This window comes from Brachionichthys hirsutus, chromosome 9 (genome assembly GCF_040956055.1).
Source record: "Brachionichthys hirsutus isolate HB-005 chromosome 9, CSIRO-AGI_Bhir_v1, whole genome shotgun sequence".
In the NCBI taxonomy this organism is placed as follows: domain Eukaryota; kingdom Metazoa; phylum Chordata; class Actinopteri; order Lophiiformes; family Brachionichthyidae; genus Brachionichthys; species Brachionichthys hirsutus.
In genome coordinates, this window is record NC_090905.1 from 7,915,347 (window position 1) to 7,932,186 (window position 16,840).

Here is a 16,840-nt window from a genome sequence, read left to right on the forward strand (position 1 = left end):
CTCTGTCAGGCTGAGTGACTTCATCCCTCATTTTCTGTTAGATAACGGTACGTTCACCCGTTTTAGAGCCATAGGCGACTTTATGAAACCAAAGTGACCTGTTCCTGCACCTCCTTCGGCTGTTTTCAGATTGAGTTTCTTCTCATCTACAGAGAACCTCGCACCTTCCGAAGTATCAGATCCCAGCACCACGGACGTTCCTGAGTTTGATGACGTGGCTTTAGACAGTCATTCTCCAAACCTGCCAGAGTCAGAATGGGGGGGTGGGGAGTTATCTGGGCCAGATAGTCCGGATGGACAGAACCTGCAAGAGTTTTTCAGAAATGGGATTATTAATCAGGGGGCCATGGCACAAGAAGAACCCGCACCTGGAGAGCCAGGATATCCTGGACAGGCCGTGTAAGACTCATGAAGGTCTCTATTCTCTGTGCTTTGAGTTGGTTTTCATTTTCCTTGTCCTTCTGGCCGACTCATCTAGACTCCCAGCTCAAGTCGACAACGGCGTCTATGAGAGCACTCCTGACAGCGTGTACGAAAGTGTCCAAGGGGCAGGCGCCAAAAAGAAAGGAAAGACTGACATCATCAAGAAACGCAAAAGGCCACCAAAAAGTAAGGCCATTTTCTGATACGTTTTTGGAATCATATATTCATCATATTGGCTAAAAACTGTTTTATTGAAAGATTATAAAAAATAATTTCTCATTATATTGTGGCATGACAGAGACACAGACCAAAATATAATAGTTTTACATGTGCAGACTGCTTAGAGGTCATGCTTGGCACCCAAAGTCAAGCTTTGTGACACCCGCCTTAATGATTACGCCAGAACCGAACATTAGAACGCGGTGTAAAGTAACTCCCACGTTTTCCCACAGATCCATACGCTGCGGCGCAACAGGAAATAGTAAGTGGTCTTCTTTCAAACTAAGAACATGTTTTTCTGCATCACAGCTCGCATGTTTGAGACGTTCATTATTCAGTACAAAACAAATCAAGCCTTATCTCTTTGTCTTTGTTAACAGAATGAGGAGAAGAGCAAGACCGGCAGGTTGTTCAACAAGTAAGCCTCCATGTTTGACCCACTTGTCTCGCCGCCGCCGCCGCTCCCCCGCATTGCTGTCAGTGGCTAGACGGATTCCTCTCGCTCTATCTCTGCAGGAACGACAAAAAAGCTGCTGCGGAAGGGCCGGATGAGAAAGAGCTGAAGAAAAGAGAGAGGCTGCGTCTGGAGAAGGAGAAGAAAGATCTGAAGGAGAAGCAAGAGCGGGAAAAGAAAGAGCAAAGAGAGAGGGAAAAGAGGGAGAATGAAATGAAGAAGACATTCAAAGTGAGTGATGTTGACTTGATGGAGGAGCGAGGTGTGGAAGGTGAACAAGCAGCGGGAGGAGGGCGGGGTCTAAATCTTGGCATACAAACCTGTCTGGATTCATTCCTCCTCGGGAAGAGCAGCATTTACTTGCTCAAAAGGAATCTGCCTCAACGCTGCTCGTTGTCGGCGACTTTATTATCTTCTGTAAAAAAGAATCCTTTGGGTCGTGTCTGCTTTCACAGACACTTATCTGGAATATAATCATTGAATTCAGCACTTGGTACATTTACAAGCTGTTTACATGTAAAGAAAGCACAGCGATGACTGTACGGTGTTAATCTGCCATTCTATTTGCTAGATCACCGGGCAGGAGGACGCTATGTACGAGGCTAAGGTCATCGTAACAACCAAGGGTCGGAAGTACGATCTGCCCGTTAAGGATGGTGACATCATCAGCATCATTCGAGCAACCAACTGCCCCAAGGGAAAATGGCTGGCCAGGGACAGCAACCAGAACTGTGAGTTTAAATTGCTCTCACAGCTACTGAATGGTGGAACGTGTTGTATTTCTGACTCAGCCAGTCTGTCCCCAGATGGTTATGTCGCAGTGAATCACGTGGAACTGGACAACAGGGGGATGTTGGAGATGGGGAAGAAGTCAGAAAACTACCACAAGACCGTCAGCAGTGCATCTGAGTTGGACATTGCCGGGACGGGGAGCAGGTGTGTGTGAGCGCTCAACCTTTCACTCGGTATTCATCTCCCCATGAAGCGGAGCGAATGAAACAACTGTTGTCGTCTCTCTTTCTCAGGGCTTCAAACCACTTTCCAGTGTCAACAGAAAGTTGTAAGCTTCTCCCGGTTCATGCGTGTAATAACAGCTCCAATCGGATTCCTTCTGCAGGATAGAGGGCTTTGTGCTTTTCATAACAGTATCCCACAATGCGTCGGCCATATCGAAAGGCTGTGCACGGTCACCATAGCGCTAATCGTAACACGCATCATTTTTCCAAATTGTCCACTGGACATTAACGTTTGGTTGGGTTTTGTAACACGGAGTATTCCGAGGAGGCGTTTACTCGCTACAAGGGGAAACCACGGCTGTGATTGAGGGTGAAGATCCTCACCCGATCGAGGAGTCTGAGTGGAGTAAAGATCACGACATGTTCCCTGATGTTTCCGACCGGGACTGCAGCAATCCACGCTCTCCTTCGCCGTTCACTCGTCTCCCCTTGACAAGAAATAACCGTAGGCTCTCGTTTCCTCTCCCACCACGACTGTGACGGTTTACAGTAGCACACGCAGTCGGCTTTATCACCGGATGTACGATCAATAACACTGAGCGTGTAAACACAGCCTTTTGATATGGCCGCCAGTAATGCATTGTGGGAAATGTAGATGTAGAAAAGCCCAGAGCCCTCTATTGTGTTTTCTATGTTTAGTCACAGATGACAGTGAAGAGTGGACCGGTGATGACGACGAACCTCTTAACCCCGTCCCTGATAATGCAGAGTCACTGGCTTCAATGTAAGGATGAGATGGGTTACATGAGCAGCACCCCCCCCCCCCCCCCCCCCATATTTAATGCATTTTCAATTATTTTTCTCTCTCCAGAAATCACACCAGGACACAATCGATGCCAGAGATGGGTAAGACAATCCAAAAAACTGCTTCCTGGTTATTACACAAAGTATCACCTAAAACTGTGACTGCTGTCTCCTTATCGCCATATTCTGGTCACCTGACAGTAACTTACGTCTTAGTGACACCCGTGTGTGTGTCTCATGCTGAATTCCTTTTGTGCGTTATCTTGGCAAGAATGTGTTGATGAACTATAGATACAAATATCTGGAAATGTTTTTTAGGTTAGATAAATTGTTTCACACGCACACATTTTAAACAGTGTACGGATGCACTGAAGTGGCCAGCACCAGAAGGCTCTGGGTTCAAGTCCCATCCATGTAGTGTTTGCATGTTTGTCCATGCCTGTGCTCTGGCTTCCTCCCACAGTCTAACAACATTTTTGTGCGAATGAATGGCTGCTTGTTTTTTGGTGCCCATTTTTCTTGTCTTACTTCCCTGTGCAGGAAACGAAGCGCTCAGCATCAACCATCAGCACAGCCACAGTGAACTGGACACAGACGGCCCCTACATGAAGTGAGCTGAATTTTAAATGGCAGATACTTACCGTACAAGACACCTGAGGGATTATTGATTATTACCTGAGGGCTTGATTCTTTTTCTGTCTGTTTTGTCAGAGAAAAACATGAAGCACTCCAGAAGTTAGCTACATTTTTCCATTCGCCCAAGCCTGCAGAGCCAGCGGCCCGGTAGGCATGGAGGAAAACTATTTCATGCGTTCATTCAGTCGTAAACACACAAACTCATAAGTAATGGTTCTCATTTTTTTGTGTGTTTCAGCAGGACTGAGCCAGAGAGAAGTAAGTAAGCCTTGCGTGCACCTTGGTTGCTGTCATCTGTTCTCGTGTGCCGGTGTTTCATGAAGCCATTCTGTTTCTGCCTCAGGTCCTGCATTTGTGAGGGAAGAAGTTGGGCTGTAAGTACGACAGCGATGTAAACGAACACAAAGAGAAACGCCGAACACCTTGCGCAACCTGAACAGACAGCGTTCACTCTGTTTTTGCCTGGAATGCGTGACTTAGCCTGAACAGATTGAGTGTTTTGCTTTTTTGGTGAGACAGGACAGGCACTGGTGAAGAAACTTTACACTCATACTTCTTCCAGGAAGTTGGCTCCTGTCCTGCTGAAAGATTTTGTTACTCTCTGTAATGCTTTTTTTTTTTTTACATTCAGCAATGGTGTCATTGCAGGTCACTGCTGATCTGAAACATGCAGGAAGGATTGAGTTGTTTCCATAACTGTGTTTCCACAGGCCTGAAGCCAGTTCAACACAAGATGTGGATTTTGAGCCATCTGATATGATCATTCTGCCTCCTCCTGAACTGTATGCCGACTTCACCACGGAGTAATCGATGAATGCAGTTATGGATCAGAATGAAGATTTACCAGCAGCAAGTGAAGAGGTTTTTTTTTTACACAATCTCAGCAACCAGAACTCCTTATATTCCGTCAATCAGTGTGAAAGCTAGCATGGACATTTTTTTTTTGTCTGGAGGCTCTGAGTGACCTTGAAATTTTGACTAAGGTGAACCAATGATCCCTGGAAAGGAGAACTGTTACACTGATATTCTGGAGAATGTATACAAATAGAAAATAATCAGATCTATGTAAAGCTGTGGAAGTACAGTGTGGAGAATGGAAGGCATTTTCCAGTATGAAACCTGATCTAGAGGAAGTATAGAGGAGACACAGGTATGTAAACAGCAAGGAAATATTTTCCTCAATGGTTCCAGTTATTGTCTTTATACTAGAGCGTCCACCAGAGCACAGAAGCCCAGCAGAATTTTCTTTTGTTGCACAGAATTGTTTTACCGTTAATCCTCATGGTTTTGTTTATGATCAACAAACATTATGGAATTAATCATACTACATGTTGGAGTGTTTAACTTCTGTTAGCATCTTAGGTTTGTGCATTTGTCTTAAATGGTGGATCAACAAATAACCTGTAACTAAATCTAAAATAGATATCGTAAGATTTATGCCCGTACTTGTTACTGTCAGCTGGTCGTAGTACCTTCTTCTTATTTTATTTTTATTGTAATTAATTGTAACTAATTTTATATATATGATCTAACTTTTATATGCCACAGTTGTATGTTCTCTCAGGCTGATGAATAATAAGTATTACGGAAACAGGAAGCAGCATGTTGTTCACCTGAGGTCCTCCTCATGTAAAATATTATTGCTGACTCAACAAATGGTGTGTTTTTGTCTGAAAAAACCCATGTGTGTGAGTGTGTGTGATTTTCAAATTGACAGACCCTTTAGGACAAAAACATGTTCCTTTCATATGTTTATTGTGTTCAATAAATACTCATTAAAGTGCAATACCAGCAATCATGCAGTGCATAGTGAGAAACCCCAATCAAACAAGGATTTACAGTTAAAACACACTTTCTCTCACACACACACACGCACACACGGAAACAGACAGTTGTGTTCTATTACAGGGGGGTTTCAAACATGGAGATTTCGGCCCTTTGCCATTTAGACTTTAGAGTTTATATGGTACAGATATACAGTTGTGATGGTACAGTACTACATTTGACAGCAAATACTGATTATACATAAAAGAAAATACTACCCCTGCTGTGATCAAAGTGGCTCGCGACACAGAAGACAAATCATCGCAGGCAGAAACTGCTACTGACTGAAGAAAGGACGAGGGCTTTAAAGCTTTGTGTGTGGTTGCACATGAGACAATAATATCACACTCTGTCACGAACAGGAAGGGCAGCCCTCCGCAGGACGTACAGCAGCGTGCATGTAATAAAGGGTTTCAGCAGAGAAACAAAGACACAGCGCAGCCAAAACGTCTCACGATGCCGTCATGAGACAAACAAACGGGTTTTCTCTGAGTGACTGAATCCATTTAGAACCGAGAAGAGAAACTTACTGAAGACCCATTTAAATATTCACCCAACAATGTGGACTACAGATGTGACCAACCTCTCTCCATTGTTATCTTACGACATACTTATAACATAAAAACCTTATTTCACTCCATTCTTAACAGCTTTATCACATTACTAACACCCTTCTACCGATCAAACACCAGCCCGTCAATATTATAATAATCAATTACCTTAAAGCCTGAGCCTGTATGTGTAGTACATACATGTGTATTTGTATGTACTACCCCTCCTCCACTGTACCTTTCTGAGAATAGTGGGAAGGCAGCAGTCCAGCGGTCCAGAGAGAAAGACGTAGACGGAGCAGCACCGGCATTCACCTCACATTCAGTCAGGAAAACTATTAGACAAGACAAACCTGCAAGGATGTGACACCATCAGACAGAACAATGCACAACATTTAAAAAAGCCTTTGCTTTCCTTCAACTTAGAGACAGGAACAGCAGATACAGTAACGCTTGTCTATCAGCACAAAGAGACGCAATAGAACAGTAAATCTGCAGACCGAACATCCAGCTCACACAGATAAAACCTCAGGACCATCATCATCATCATCATCATCATCTTTGTCAACCATACACACAGTCCCCACAAACATATGTGTCGAATGGCTGTGTTGCATTCTTTAAGGCAAGCAGAGAAAGGTTTCTGTGGCTTTTACAGTCCTCTAGTAGATTCACACCGTCTCACGGGAGTCTGTCCTCTTCAGTCAATAGTTCCTCGTGTTTGCCCAAGGACTCCACTACAAACAAACGCACACGTTCTGCACATGCATGATGAGCAACATGAACTCAACTGAAGAGTCTGAGTGTTGCATATTTAATGTGGCGGGTGTGGAAACTCGTGTGAGACGGTGTGTGTGTGTTTCAGTGCTAAATGCAGCACACGTTGTGTGATCAATGCAGAGTATTATAGGCCTACCATCCTTCTGTCTCTCTAAGCTCATCAATCTTTTATAATAAAACTCTGTTGACCCAGTGCATAAACAACGCAACTACAGTACCTAAAAACAAGCTCTGAAAAATAAATAAAGATCTGATATCTGTGGTTTATAAAGTTATTTGGTATACTTTTTCAGTTTCAGTATTATTGTAGTATAAATATAATATCCATGAATAACAAATCCTGTTTCTTTACAAATCATATAAAATCTGAACTCAAATTGTACATGTGGAAATATTCCCTCAGACACAGATTAAATGTCAATTTTAACAACCAGCATCGCAATCAAAATATAAGAAAATAGGTAAAACTGACCTCCAATCAGTGTCTAGGAAAACCTTCCCACCCATTAAGTGTAACGGTGGGCAATGATAATAGATTGAAAGTATTTTGTGAGGAGAGTCAGTAAACTTGCCCATTTCTGGACTCCACTAGTTAACAGATTCCAGTTTCAGGACCAGATTTCAAAAGCTGACTGTGTGAAAATAAAAAAAAACAAAGCTGTTAATCTTCCTCTTCGAGAAGTGCGTCATCGCTGTGTCTCCTCAATCCGAGGTGGCCGGCCTCTCTGTTCACAATTCCATCCATCCATCCACTGCTTTACAACTAGAACAGAGAAAAGGAGGAGACAGAGAGAAGAAGACACTTCAATCATCTACTTTTTTGATGTTCTCGAGCCGCAGAACAAAATAAAAACAACTCACTGACATGCAGGATGGGAGCCGGTGGATTTCAGTGTGCCAGTGACGTGATCAGGCTGGCACACATTTCAAAGAAGTCCATGGTGTGTGATCCCTGGCGTGGGGCGAGCAGGGGGCAGCTGCCAGACAGGGACCCTGGCAGAGAGGAGCTGAGCTGGGGCAGATCTACTGCTGGGCTCGCCGAGTCAATGCTCAGTCTGGGTCTGAGGAGACCCGCCGTGGACCCCGACCTCTGAGGAGTGGATGAACCTGATTTAAAGCCCACTGTCTCCATGATGTCATCTGAAGGTCACAGAGGACAGCCGCGTCAGCATCCAGCAGGGGAATCATTAATTAATTAAATATGTTTAAAAACTTCAATAAGAACTGTATCAATGTCAAATGGATAGGTTAGGTTAGGCCCCGTGTGAACCGGTAATTTTCATTGACCCCTGCCAGACATTTACTAATCTGTAGAGTGTAGAGGACATATCCTCCATTCAGTCTTGGGCAGAGTACCATATGTGGCGCAAAATATGTCCGTATATCATGTCGTTTTTCTATAATAGCGGCCCCAGCCACTGACCGTCGATGCTCTTAAAGTCCAGGAGGTAGGACCTGTTATCCACCTGGTACAACTGCAGACTCATCTTCACCAGGTTCCCTGTCACGGGATTCTTCCTGCGTACTCGCAGATGGTACGGGTTCACCACCTACGAGACAGGCGCACAAAAGAAGGCGTGTGCGCACGCACACCTAATGCATCCATTGTATTCACGAGTAACTCATCCCCTTACCTTCCAGTCAAAGTTGAGGTGTCTCATAGCTCTGTACACCTCGGCCATGATGTCGTAGGGCCTGCTCTGACTCCTGATGCCGAGGTGCCACTTGGCCTTCTTTACTGTCAGGGGTTTGGGACGGGTGGTGTTGAGAGCATCCAGAGGACAGCGAGACTTTGGGCTGTCGGCCAGGAGTGGAGGCATCCTCTCTGGGTGGGCTTTCACCCCTGGGGGTAGAGGCATCCCCTCCTCAATGAAGGAGCCCTGGGGAGGGCTAGAAGCCAAGTAGAACTCACTGGCCTGGGTCATAATGCGCCGGTTGTCTATGATTAGGTGATAGGCCACTGCCAGCTGATCCTGTGTGGACAGAGAGAGAACAGAAATGAAGACGGCACCAATGCTATTTTTGGCGCTATTATTTGTAGCCTGACAAAAAATACATTAATCAAATTTAGACGAGGACAGCGGGAACCAAAGAAACTAACTCTACCAAGAGTTCTTCTGAGAAGATACTGATCCAGAACATGTCACCGGATATATATATACACGTAAACATAAATACTGCACATAAAAACATCATCTAAAAGAGAAAACGTGTTCCTCCCTGGGTGTGTCTTGTGTACCTGTGGATCCCCGCTGTAAAGGCTGGACACAACCTCAGACTCAGTGCATTCAAACTTCTCACACACTTCCTTCACAGCCTCTTCGTCCAGGACCGTGGAGTCATACGAGGGGTCTTCAGGGAACAGGTAGCCCGGCAGGTCCAGCTTAAACCACTCGTGTTCCCTGACAGAGGGGAGACAAGCAGTGGACTCTGATGGTTAATATTCCACGAAACCATTAAGGAAAGACGACTCACTCACAATGTAATGACGGGGGACAGTAAAAAAGCAGCATGGAAGCCATTTTCATTTATCTTCCTGTTATTAACAAGAGACAAATGGAATTCTATTCACACAGAAAACACAACGACAGCTCCTGTTGTCCTGCAGTGACAGGAAAGAATGCTAGTTATCCAGTCCCAGCTCCAGACAGCCAGTGGGTGATTGTGGGTTTTTAATCGGTTTAAAAGGTGGATTAACAGATGTGCCTTTGATCATGCTTGACAAGTTTCAATTTTCGGCTACTTCTTAATCCATTCATGCCAGTAATCACACAGAAACCCTCAACACAGCACGATGTACGCAGCGCTTCACGGCGATTGCGAGTGTGTGACAAGAGCTAAAGAAAAAAATAAAATCCTGAATGAAGAAACAGAAGACGCAGAGGCCTCCTGTCGGGACCGCCGCAGCCAGCACGCGAGCACCTGATGTCTTTGATGGTGGCTCTCTTCAGAGGGTCCACTTGCAGCATGAGCATGAGCAGCGAGGCCACCGAGCGAGTCAAGTACTCGGGGATGTAGAAGACGCCCCCCCTGATCTTCTTGAACAGCGTGGGAACGTGGTCGTCGTCGAAGGGCAGCGTACCGCACAGCAGGGCGTAGAGTATCACCCCACAGCTCCAGATGTCCACCTCTGGGCCTGCGTAGAGCCTGACAGAGACGTAAAGACAGACACACAACAGACAGCAGCTTCTCTGAATGTGAAATACATATCTTGAACAAATAGTTCTTTGTTATATATTATTTATAACAATATAATTGTAGATTGTGAAAAAAATGGATTTCTATCAGTTTACATTTGTGTTTACCTTTGAAATGAAGCATCCACACTATGTGGCTTTATATTTAACGAATATACAACAGAAGACGCTCGCAGTTTGCTGTGTTGTTACACAACGCGACACGTCTTCAGTGTAACACAACAGTTATTTTCTTCAGCAGGGAGGTTTGAGCCACAGAAGAAATCATCACATTTTGGATCTGGCCCTGCAGGAATGATTTTTTATTTACTAACTTTCAAACCAGTAGTGATTTGAGGGGTATGTTTCATTCTCATTGTCATGAGCAGGGGTCCCCAAACTACGGCCCGCGGGCCGGATCCGGCCCATTTCCACATTTGGCCTGGCCCCCTGAACAATACCAGAGACCCAAAATAGAATTTACTTATTTTCCTTCCCATACAACATGAGTAGCCTCCCTTTTATTTGGGACAATTTTAATGATGGTCACATACAGCCAGAAAGTTAATGTTCCGGTGCTCTGTAATATCAACTTATTACATAGTAATTACTTTGTAATAACAGGGCAGGTTTCCTCACCTCCACGGTGGCATAGTTGGCAGCACTGTAGAGGGGGGCAAAATGGCCCTGGTATCGAATCCCACTACGGGAATGAGATGGAGCAGGGGCAACAGGGTAGGCCCAGGGCACGCCTGAGCGGAGTGGAGTGGACCAGTGGTCCAGTTCGCTCCGCCCAGGCAAGGCCCTAGGCCCACCCTGCCGCCCCTGCTCCACCCCCACTCCCACAGTTGGATGCGAACCCAGTTCCTCTGGCAGTAGACCGGTAACCCTACCGACTACGCCACCGTATAGGTGAGGAAACTTGAGGTATTCTCAGACCACAGCGTGTTTTTGTGTTGTACGGTGTTGCTATGTTGTGCTTTTTCCTTTTGTGTTATGTGGAGTGGGCGTCTTTCCGACCTGGTGACGTCGTACTGGATTCAAAACCAGTGCCTCTGGTCTAAAGTCAACAATGCTATTGTCTATTTATCCTAATGTTTGACGGGGTAACCTCTAGGTGGTGTAGTGGGTAGTGCACTTGACTCCCTGCCAGAAGATCCTGGGTTCGAAGCCAGGGCGTGCAGCATTTGGGTTTTTTACAAGAATTTGAGGTTTGTTGTTTGGTCCTCTGCAGCCGTATTGGATCAGCTGATTGATCCAGTCGTTCTTCGCCTCTGCACTTCGTGCTGGTGCTGGAGAGAGACTGAGTTTGGGTGTGAGAGGCATTGCGTGTGTGACACTCGATTCATGTCACTGTGTGTAGTTGTGATGGTGAGATGAAGCCTAAACTACAGCCTGCCTCCGCATTCGGCCCCTAAATGTTTAGGCACCACTGCCATCATCACACTTTTCCTACAAACTGGCCCCGGCCCTCCATCAGAGAAGGGAAAAGTGATGTGGCCCTCACAGGAAAAAGTTTGGGGACCCCTGGTCATGAGGATCAGCCCGTCGTGGGACTGCAATGCTGTTTGCATGCAGTGGGGATGATTATCAATAAGCTCAGTCGTCTTGGCTCGGTCACGACATGAACCTCCTGTTTTATTCTGGGTTTCCTGTAGATATCATCAGATTTAAGGGACCCTGTGGAGCATCTGATGAATGTTTGCATGCGGACACAATAACTACATTTCTAAAGCTGCTGTTTCTTTGGAGAGGCTACAATAGTCGTCCTCTCACACCTTCCAGAGATGACCTCGGGTGCAGCGTAGTTGGGTGAGCCACAGCTCGTCCGTAGGAACTCCCCATCCGACATCATGTTGGACAGACCTGTTGACCGAACACAGGGCACATCAGCACCCCCCCACTCGTTGCTCTCAAAAGAATCACTGACTAATTAAATAATCCTCCGTTATCAATTGCCATTGATCCCTCGATAAACCCCGGTTAAACTGAACGTGGCCCCGGACGGGGAGGTGAGAGGTATACACTGTGGACGCTGCTGATACCTTTATCCTCCCTAATCCGCCATAACTCTAAGCTCTAAACATAAAGCTCATCTAATTGGATGAGCCTCTCCCTGGCCACACGCCAGACACTTTGTGATGCGTTGACCTTCCCTTTAACTTTTATCCCTGTTCCCTTAGCACTCCTCACTGCTCACCACTCTCTCCTGCTCTCAGCCACAACACTCGTGCAGCCCACCCCAACGATTCTTCGCCTATCGTATGACAGCGGGGCCTCAAGGTTTCCTGCCACAGACATGATATGAGATCTTACCGTTGCTAGGGGACCTCAGTAAATACTCGATAATTCCATTCAGCTACACAAACAAACTTTCTATCATCCTCTGATGAATATATTCAATATTTATGATACTTTCTCTCCGTCTAAATGATTCAGTAAAGCCAGACCTTGTCCCGTTATCCTCTCTGTTCAACTCGGGTTTTTTGGGGGTCCTACCAAAGTCAGCTATCTTGGCGTTTTTGCTTGCATCCAGCAGGACGTTCTCTGGTTTGAGGTCTCTATGGACCACCATGTGGCGGTGGCAGTAGTCTACAGCTGAGATAATCTGCTGAAAAAGGCGGCGAGCTTCTGTGTCCTCCACCTTAAAAGATACAATAAGGATGGTTAGCATGTCTGCCAAGGTTGCTGTGGCCTTGAGCAAAGGGGTTTTCTATTCAAAATGAAATAAGCTGCTGGATGAGGGCTACTCATATTACGTATCTGTGCTTGTGTATGGGGGGCGGGACACCGCGCCTCACTTTTTAATCTGATAAAACTGGCAGCGGCTGTAAAACCGTTTAGTAGGCAAGTCCTGATCAGTGTTTTTGACCCCGAGTCCGAGTCATTTGATTTTGAACCGATACCAAGTCCCGATACGATACTTCTTTAATAGGAAGACGAGTGAAAAACTGATCCAGGATGTCCCTTATTTTTTATTTCAATCATCTTATTTCAACAATTAACTCTTAAACCGAGCACTTCTGCAGCGTAGCTCGAACATTCAAGTAATGAATAGAATATTTGTTTTCACTTTGGATTTGGACTCGTGCAACAGGAAATATTAAATATGAATATTTAAAATGAAATGAACAGCACCTCAATCTCAAACGAAACGATCTGATGATGCAGAGACCACTGGGGCCCAGCGGGTAAGAACTCTGTCAGCTGCTGTGGAAATATCTTACCCGTCCGTTTTTGCAGATGTAGTCAAACAGCTCACCTCCAGACACGTACTCCATGACCATGAAGAAATCTGTGGGTGTGCTGATCACCTGGTACCTAAAACACAAACGCACTCACGTTCATGACTGTTCATTTAATTAAAACTTTGGCCTCTTTTATACCATGGTCAATAAATATAAATTCTAGAAGAAAAACATCAATAATACTTTATTGATTTGGCACATCTTGGAGACAAATTGATTTACTTGAAACCAGTGTAGCTGCCGAGTGCGGGCTTGTACACTCCGTTTAATGAAAGGCTGCTCTTGGGATATTCTGCACAATCTGCCTCGTCGCTGTCCAGACAGTTGTTGCACATCAAGTTCGACGCCACAATAAACAAAACACACGTTCCAGCTTTTCCCGTTCTATGCATACAGGAAGATTTTAGGAGGTGCAAGCAGCGAGAGTCCTAGAGAGCTATTTCAGATATTATTTTGTTGTCATTCATTTTATTCTGTGCACAGCACTGATATGCACCACAGTCTGTTTTGCTGAGTCTGGCGTCTTTGCCTGAAGCTGCCGACAACAAGTCAACCCGATCCATATCTCTGTGGGAGTGTTAATCAGCTCTACAGCTCCCGACCAGAGAGCTCATGTATCCGCCATAGCTGACGGTCTAACCCTGGCCTAAAAATAACACGGATTGTTGAGAGACGTGGAGAGACAAGGAGAAAGAGGCAAGGGGAATGGAAGGACAGGGAAAGAAGGGACACGAGGACAAAGAGAAAAGCTCAAAGAGGAGCCACGACAGTCGGACTGGGAGGAGAAACCTTCTGTCACCTGAACTGGAGACTTGGACTAACCCCAGCAGATGTCTTTATCTAGTTCTAACCTCTGTGTGTGTGTGTGTGTGTGTGTGGTATGTTAGTTTGTTTGTTCGGCCTCCTGGGAACCCGATGGGCACGCTCAGTACAGTTTAGCTGTAGTAAACAAACAAAGTTGAAGCAAAGCATGCCCACAACAGAGAAGAAATGAAAAAAAAGAGCCAGCGTCATCCGTCAGCACCGAGACTCTTACAATCTGGAGGAAAGATGAGCCACCCACGTACAGTTTGATGATGTGAGGGTGTCTGAACAGTTTGAGGTTCTGGATCTCCCGTTTGATTTTCCCGACGACATCGAGGCTGCGGATCCTCTGCCTGTTTAGGATCTTCACAGCCACTTTGTGGCCCGTCAACTGGTGCTCGCCAACTGAGAACAGCAACACAGACATGGAACAGATAAAGTGCATGCGTTATAAAGCTACGCAGCACAGATAAAGTGCATGCGTTATAAAGCTACGCAGCACAGATAAAGTGCATGCGTTATAAAGCTACGCAGCACAGATAACGTGCATGCGTTATAAAGCTACGCAGCACAGATAAAGTGCATGCGTTATAAAGCTACGCAGCACAGATAACGTGCATGCGTTATAAAGCTACGCAGCACAGATAACGTGCATGCGTTATAAAGCTACGCAGCACAGATAAAGTGCATGCGTTATAAGGCTACGCAGCACAGATAAAGTGCATGCGTTATAAAGCTACGCAGCACAGATAACGTGCATGCGTTATAAAGCTACGCAGCACAGATAACGTGCATGCGTTATAAAGCTACGCAGCACAGATAACGTGCATGCGTTATAAGGCTACGCAGCACAGATAAAGTGCATGCGTTATAAAGCTACGCAGCACAGATAACGTGCATGCGTTATAAAGCTACGCAGCACAGATAACGTGCATGCGTTATAAAGCTACGCAGCACAGATAAAGTGCATGCGTTATAAAGCTACGCAGCACAGATAAAGTGCATGCGTTATAAAGCTACGCAGCACAGATAACGTGCATGCGTTATAAAGCTACGCAGCACAGATAACGTGCATGCGTTATAAAGCTACGCAGCACAGATAACGTGCATGCGTTATAAAGCTACGCAGCACAGATAACGTGCATGCGTTATAAAGCTACGCAGCACAGATAACGTGCATGCGTTATAAAGCTACGCAGCACAGATAAAGTGCATGCGTTATAAAGCTACGCAGCACAGATAACGTGCATGCGTTATAAAGCTACGCAGCACAGATAACGTGCATGCGTTATAAAGCTACGCAGCACAGATAACGTGCATGCGTTATAAAGCTACGCAGCACAGATTAAGTGCATGCGTTATAAGGCTACGCAGCACCAACACAGGAAGAGTTGTTGTGGAAACGATTCAGAAAACTGGCTCCGACACCACATTGTTATTTTTTTTCTTCGTATAGTTATCAGCCTGTTACTGTAACCTTGACTACAAACATCCGATAAGAACCATTAACAAAAGGATGCAAAACGAATCCGGCTTAACAGAGGGGGGGGGGGGGGTGATTTTCCCCTCACAGCAGCATCAAAGCTGTTGCCATGACGTCGGGTGTGTTTACACCCGGATAAGGCGTCACATCCCTCAAACTGCGCACGTAGGAAAACGGCGGCGTGTGCGCCGAGTTAAAGCTCGCAAGGTCACGCAGTGTGCCCGAACTAGCTGGAAAAACTGAATTCATTTGACGTCCATTAACCGGGAGACGGAGAAAATAAACTACATTATGTGATAATAACGTGAACACGACTCCGTGCCTCATTCGAGCAATCCTCCTGCAGGTAATTCCGGTGACAGGAGCGCCAAGAAGCAGGGACTGCGGAGCAATGCTCCCCAATTGTTCATGCGTCTGGGCAAACACACAAACTCCCCGAGCAGTCCCTCTTTGAGCAACATCATAATAATACATTTTACTTTCAATTTGGGTTGGATTTTTTGTTTTTGTTTTGTGCGCAACGTAGATTTTCGCTGCGCGAAGACCGTATCAGCTGTGCGTAATTACGCAGGAGCGCACCTTACTGGGGGAACGTTGCTGCGGAGGAAGAATTTGACTTTCAGACGAGCGGATTCTCAGAACAGCTCTACGCATTAAACCCCGTCTGTCGCGGCGGCCGAGCCGCCATGCTACGCGTTACGCGCAGCTTCTCGGTGACCGCCGGCAGGTTCAACGCTGTCAGGAGCGAGAGAGGCGCGGGGTGGGGGGCAAGGAGACTTATTCGTATTACTTCGGCTCAGAACCGTAAACGTGCACGTTAAAGTCGGTACGACACGAACGCAGGACTTAACTCTTCACCTTCCCGAATGTGCCCACTCCGAGCGTGTCGCCAAGGATGTAATGGCCGATCTTTACCCTGCCTTCGTGCTTCTGTTGTTGCCGCTCTGCCATTTTCTCCGTTACCGAAGAAGACTGGGCTCGTTCGGTCGGTGCGTGCGGTGGGCGTGCTGCCGCTATGGGGGCATCCCGGGAGGGGCGGGGCATGTTACCGTGAACACCGTGGCTGCAACGTTTCACGGAGGGCAGACTGAATAATGATGAGGATACTGGAGTCAGTCTTATTCAGATCTGATTCAGACATAGAAAAAATTATATCGCGGCATCAGTATTACTTCTATAGCTTGTGTACAACGTTCTCTCTAAGGTGCGCTCGTGCGTAATTACGCGCAGTGAAAATCTACGTTGCGCACACAAAAAAATCCAACCTAAATTGAAAATAACATAAACACGTAAAGATTCATTCCGTGCTATTCTCCACTGTGCGTCAGTGAGTCTCCGGTGACTGGCTGCTCCGGATAATGATGAGATTCACATGTTTTTACGCAGCTAATAGACGCCATTGTAATCGGAGTTCCAGGACTCTCGCGGGACCACAGAACACACATCCTTTGCTTGTTGATTTTATCTGTTTTATTTGTTGAT

At 45.9% G+C, this 16,840-nt stretch overlaps 2 protein-coding genes across 3 annotated transcripts; one reads left to right on the top strand and one right to left on the bottom strand.

Moving 5' to 3' along the window:
• Nucleotides 1-236: 236 nt before the first annotated feature.
• LOC137899424 (FYN-binding protein 1) lies at nt 237-6,561 on the top strand. Of its 2 annotated transcripts, none has more exons than XM_068743459.1 (15): nt 237-399; nt 479-609; nt 876-904; nt 1,023-1,060; nt 1,159-1,327; nt 1,668-1,827; nt 1,903-2,032; nt 2,122-2,156; nt 2,752-2,836; nt 2,924-2,958; nt 3,397-3,466; nt 3,568-3,639; nt 3,731-3,750; nt 3,836-3,866; nt 4,203-6,561. In XM_068743459.1, exons 1-15 carry the CDS (start codon nt 347-349, stop codon nt 4,297-4,299), a joined length of 1,155 nt encoding a protein of 384 aa, XP_068599560.1. In that variant the 5' UTR covers nt 237-346; the 3' UTR covers nt 4,300-6,561. The 2 variants fall into 2 exon arrangements, with proteins under 2 accessions (XP_068599560.1, XP_068599561.1); XM_068743460.1 differs by having other exon boundaries at nt 3,734-3,750.
• Nucleotides 6,562-7,536: 975 nt separating this feature from the next.
• prkaa2 (protein kinase, AMP-activated, alpha 2 catalytic subunit) lies at nt 7,537-16,309 on the bottom strand. Its single transcript, XM_068743536.1, has 10 exons — nt 16,210-16,309; nt 14,139-14,280; nt 13,051-13,144; nt 12,323-12,467; nt 11,602-11,689; nt 9,570-9,794; nt 8,887-9,049; nt 8,282-8,620; nt 8,071-8,197; nt 7,537-7,787 (listed from the first exon to the last, which is right to left on the bottom strand). The coding sequence occupies exons 1-10, from the start codon at nt 16,307-16,309 to the stop codon at nt 7,537-7,539; spliced, it is 1,674 nt and encodes a 557-aa protein (XP_068599637.1).
• Between the last annotated feature and the right edge of the window lie 531 nt (nt 16,310-16,840).

What these genes read in the sequence shown, in the direction of transcription:
- LOC137899424 (XM_068743459.1), top strand. Translation starts at nt 347, where the DNA reads ATGGCACAAGAAGAACCCGCACCTGGAGAGCCAGGATATCCTGGACAG. An exon ending in ATTGCCGGGACGGGGAGCAG is followed by an intron (nt 2,033 to 2,121) that starts GTGTGTGTGAGC and finishes TCTCTTTCTCAG; the next exon opens with GGCTTCAAACCACTTTCCAG. An exon ending in TCCAGTGTCAACAGAAAGTT is followed by an intron (nt 2,157 to 2,751) that starts GTAAGCTTCTCC and finishes TTCTATGTTTAG; the next exon opens with TCACAGATGACAGTGAAGAG.
- prkaa2 (XM_068743536.1), bottom strand. Translation starts at nt 16,309, where the DNA reads ATGGCAGAGCGGCAACAACAGAAGCACGAAGGCAGGGTAAAGATCGGC. An exon ending in CACATTCGGGAAGGTGAAGA is followed by an intron (nt 14,281 to 16,209) that starts GTTAAGTCCTGC and finishes TGCTGTTCTCAG; the next exon opens with TTGGCGAGCACCAGTTGACG. An exon ending in GCCACCATCAAAGACATCAG is followed by an intron (nt 9,050 to 9,569) that starts GTGCTCGCGTGC and finishes CCCCTCTGTCAG; the next exon opens with GGAACACGAGTGGTTTAAGC.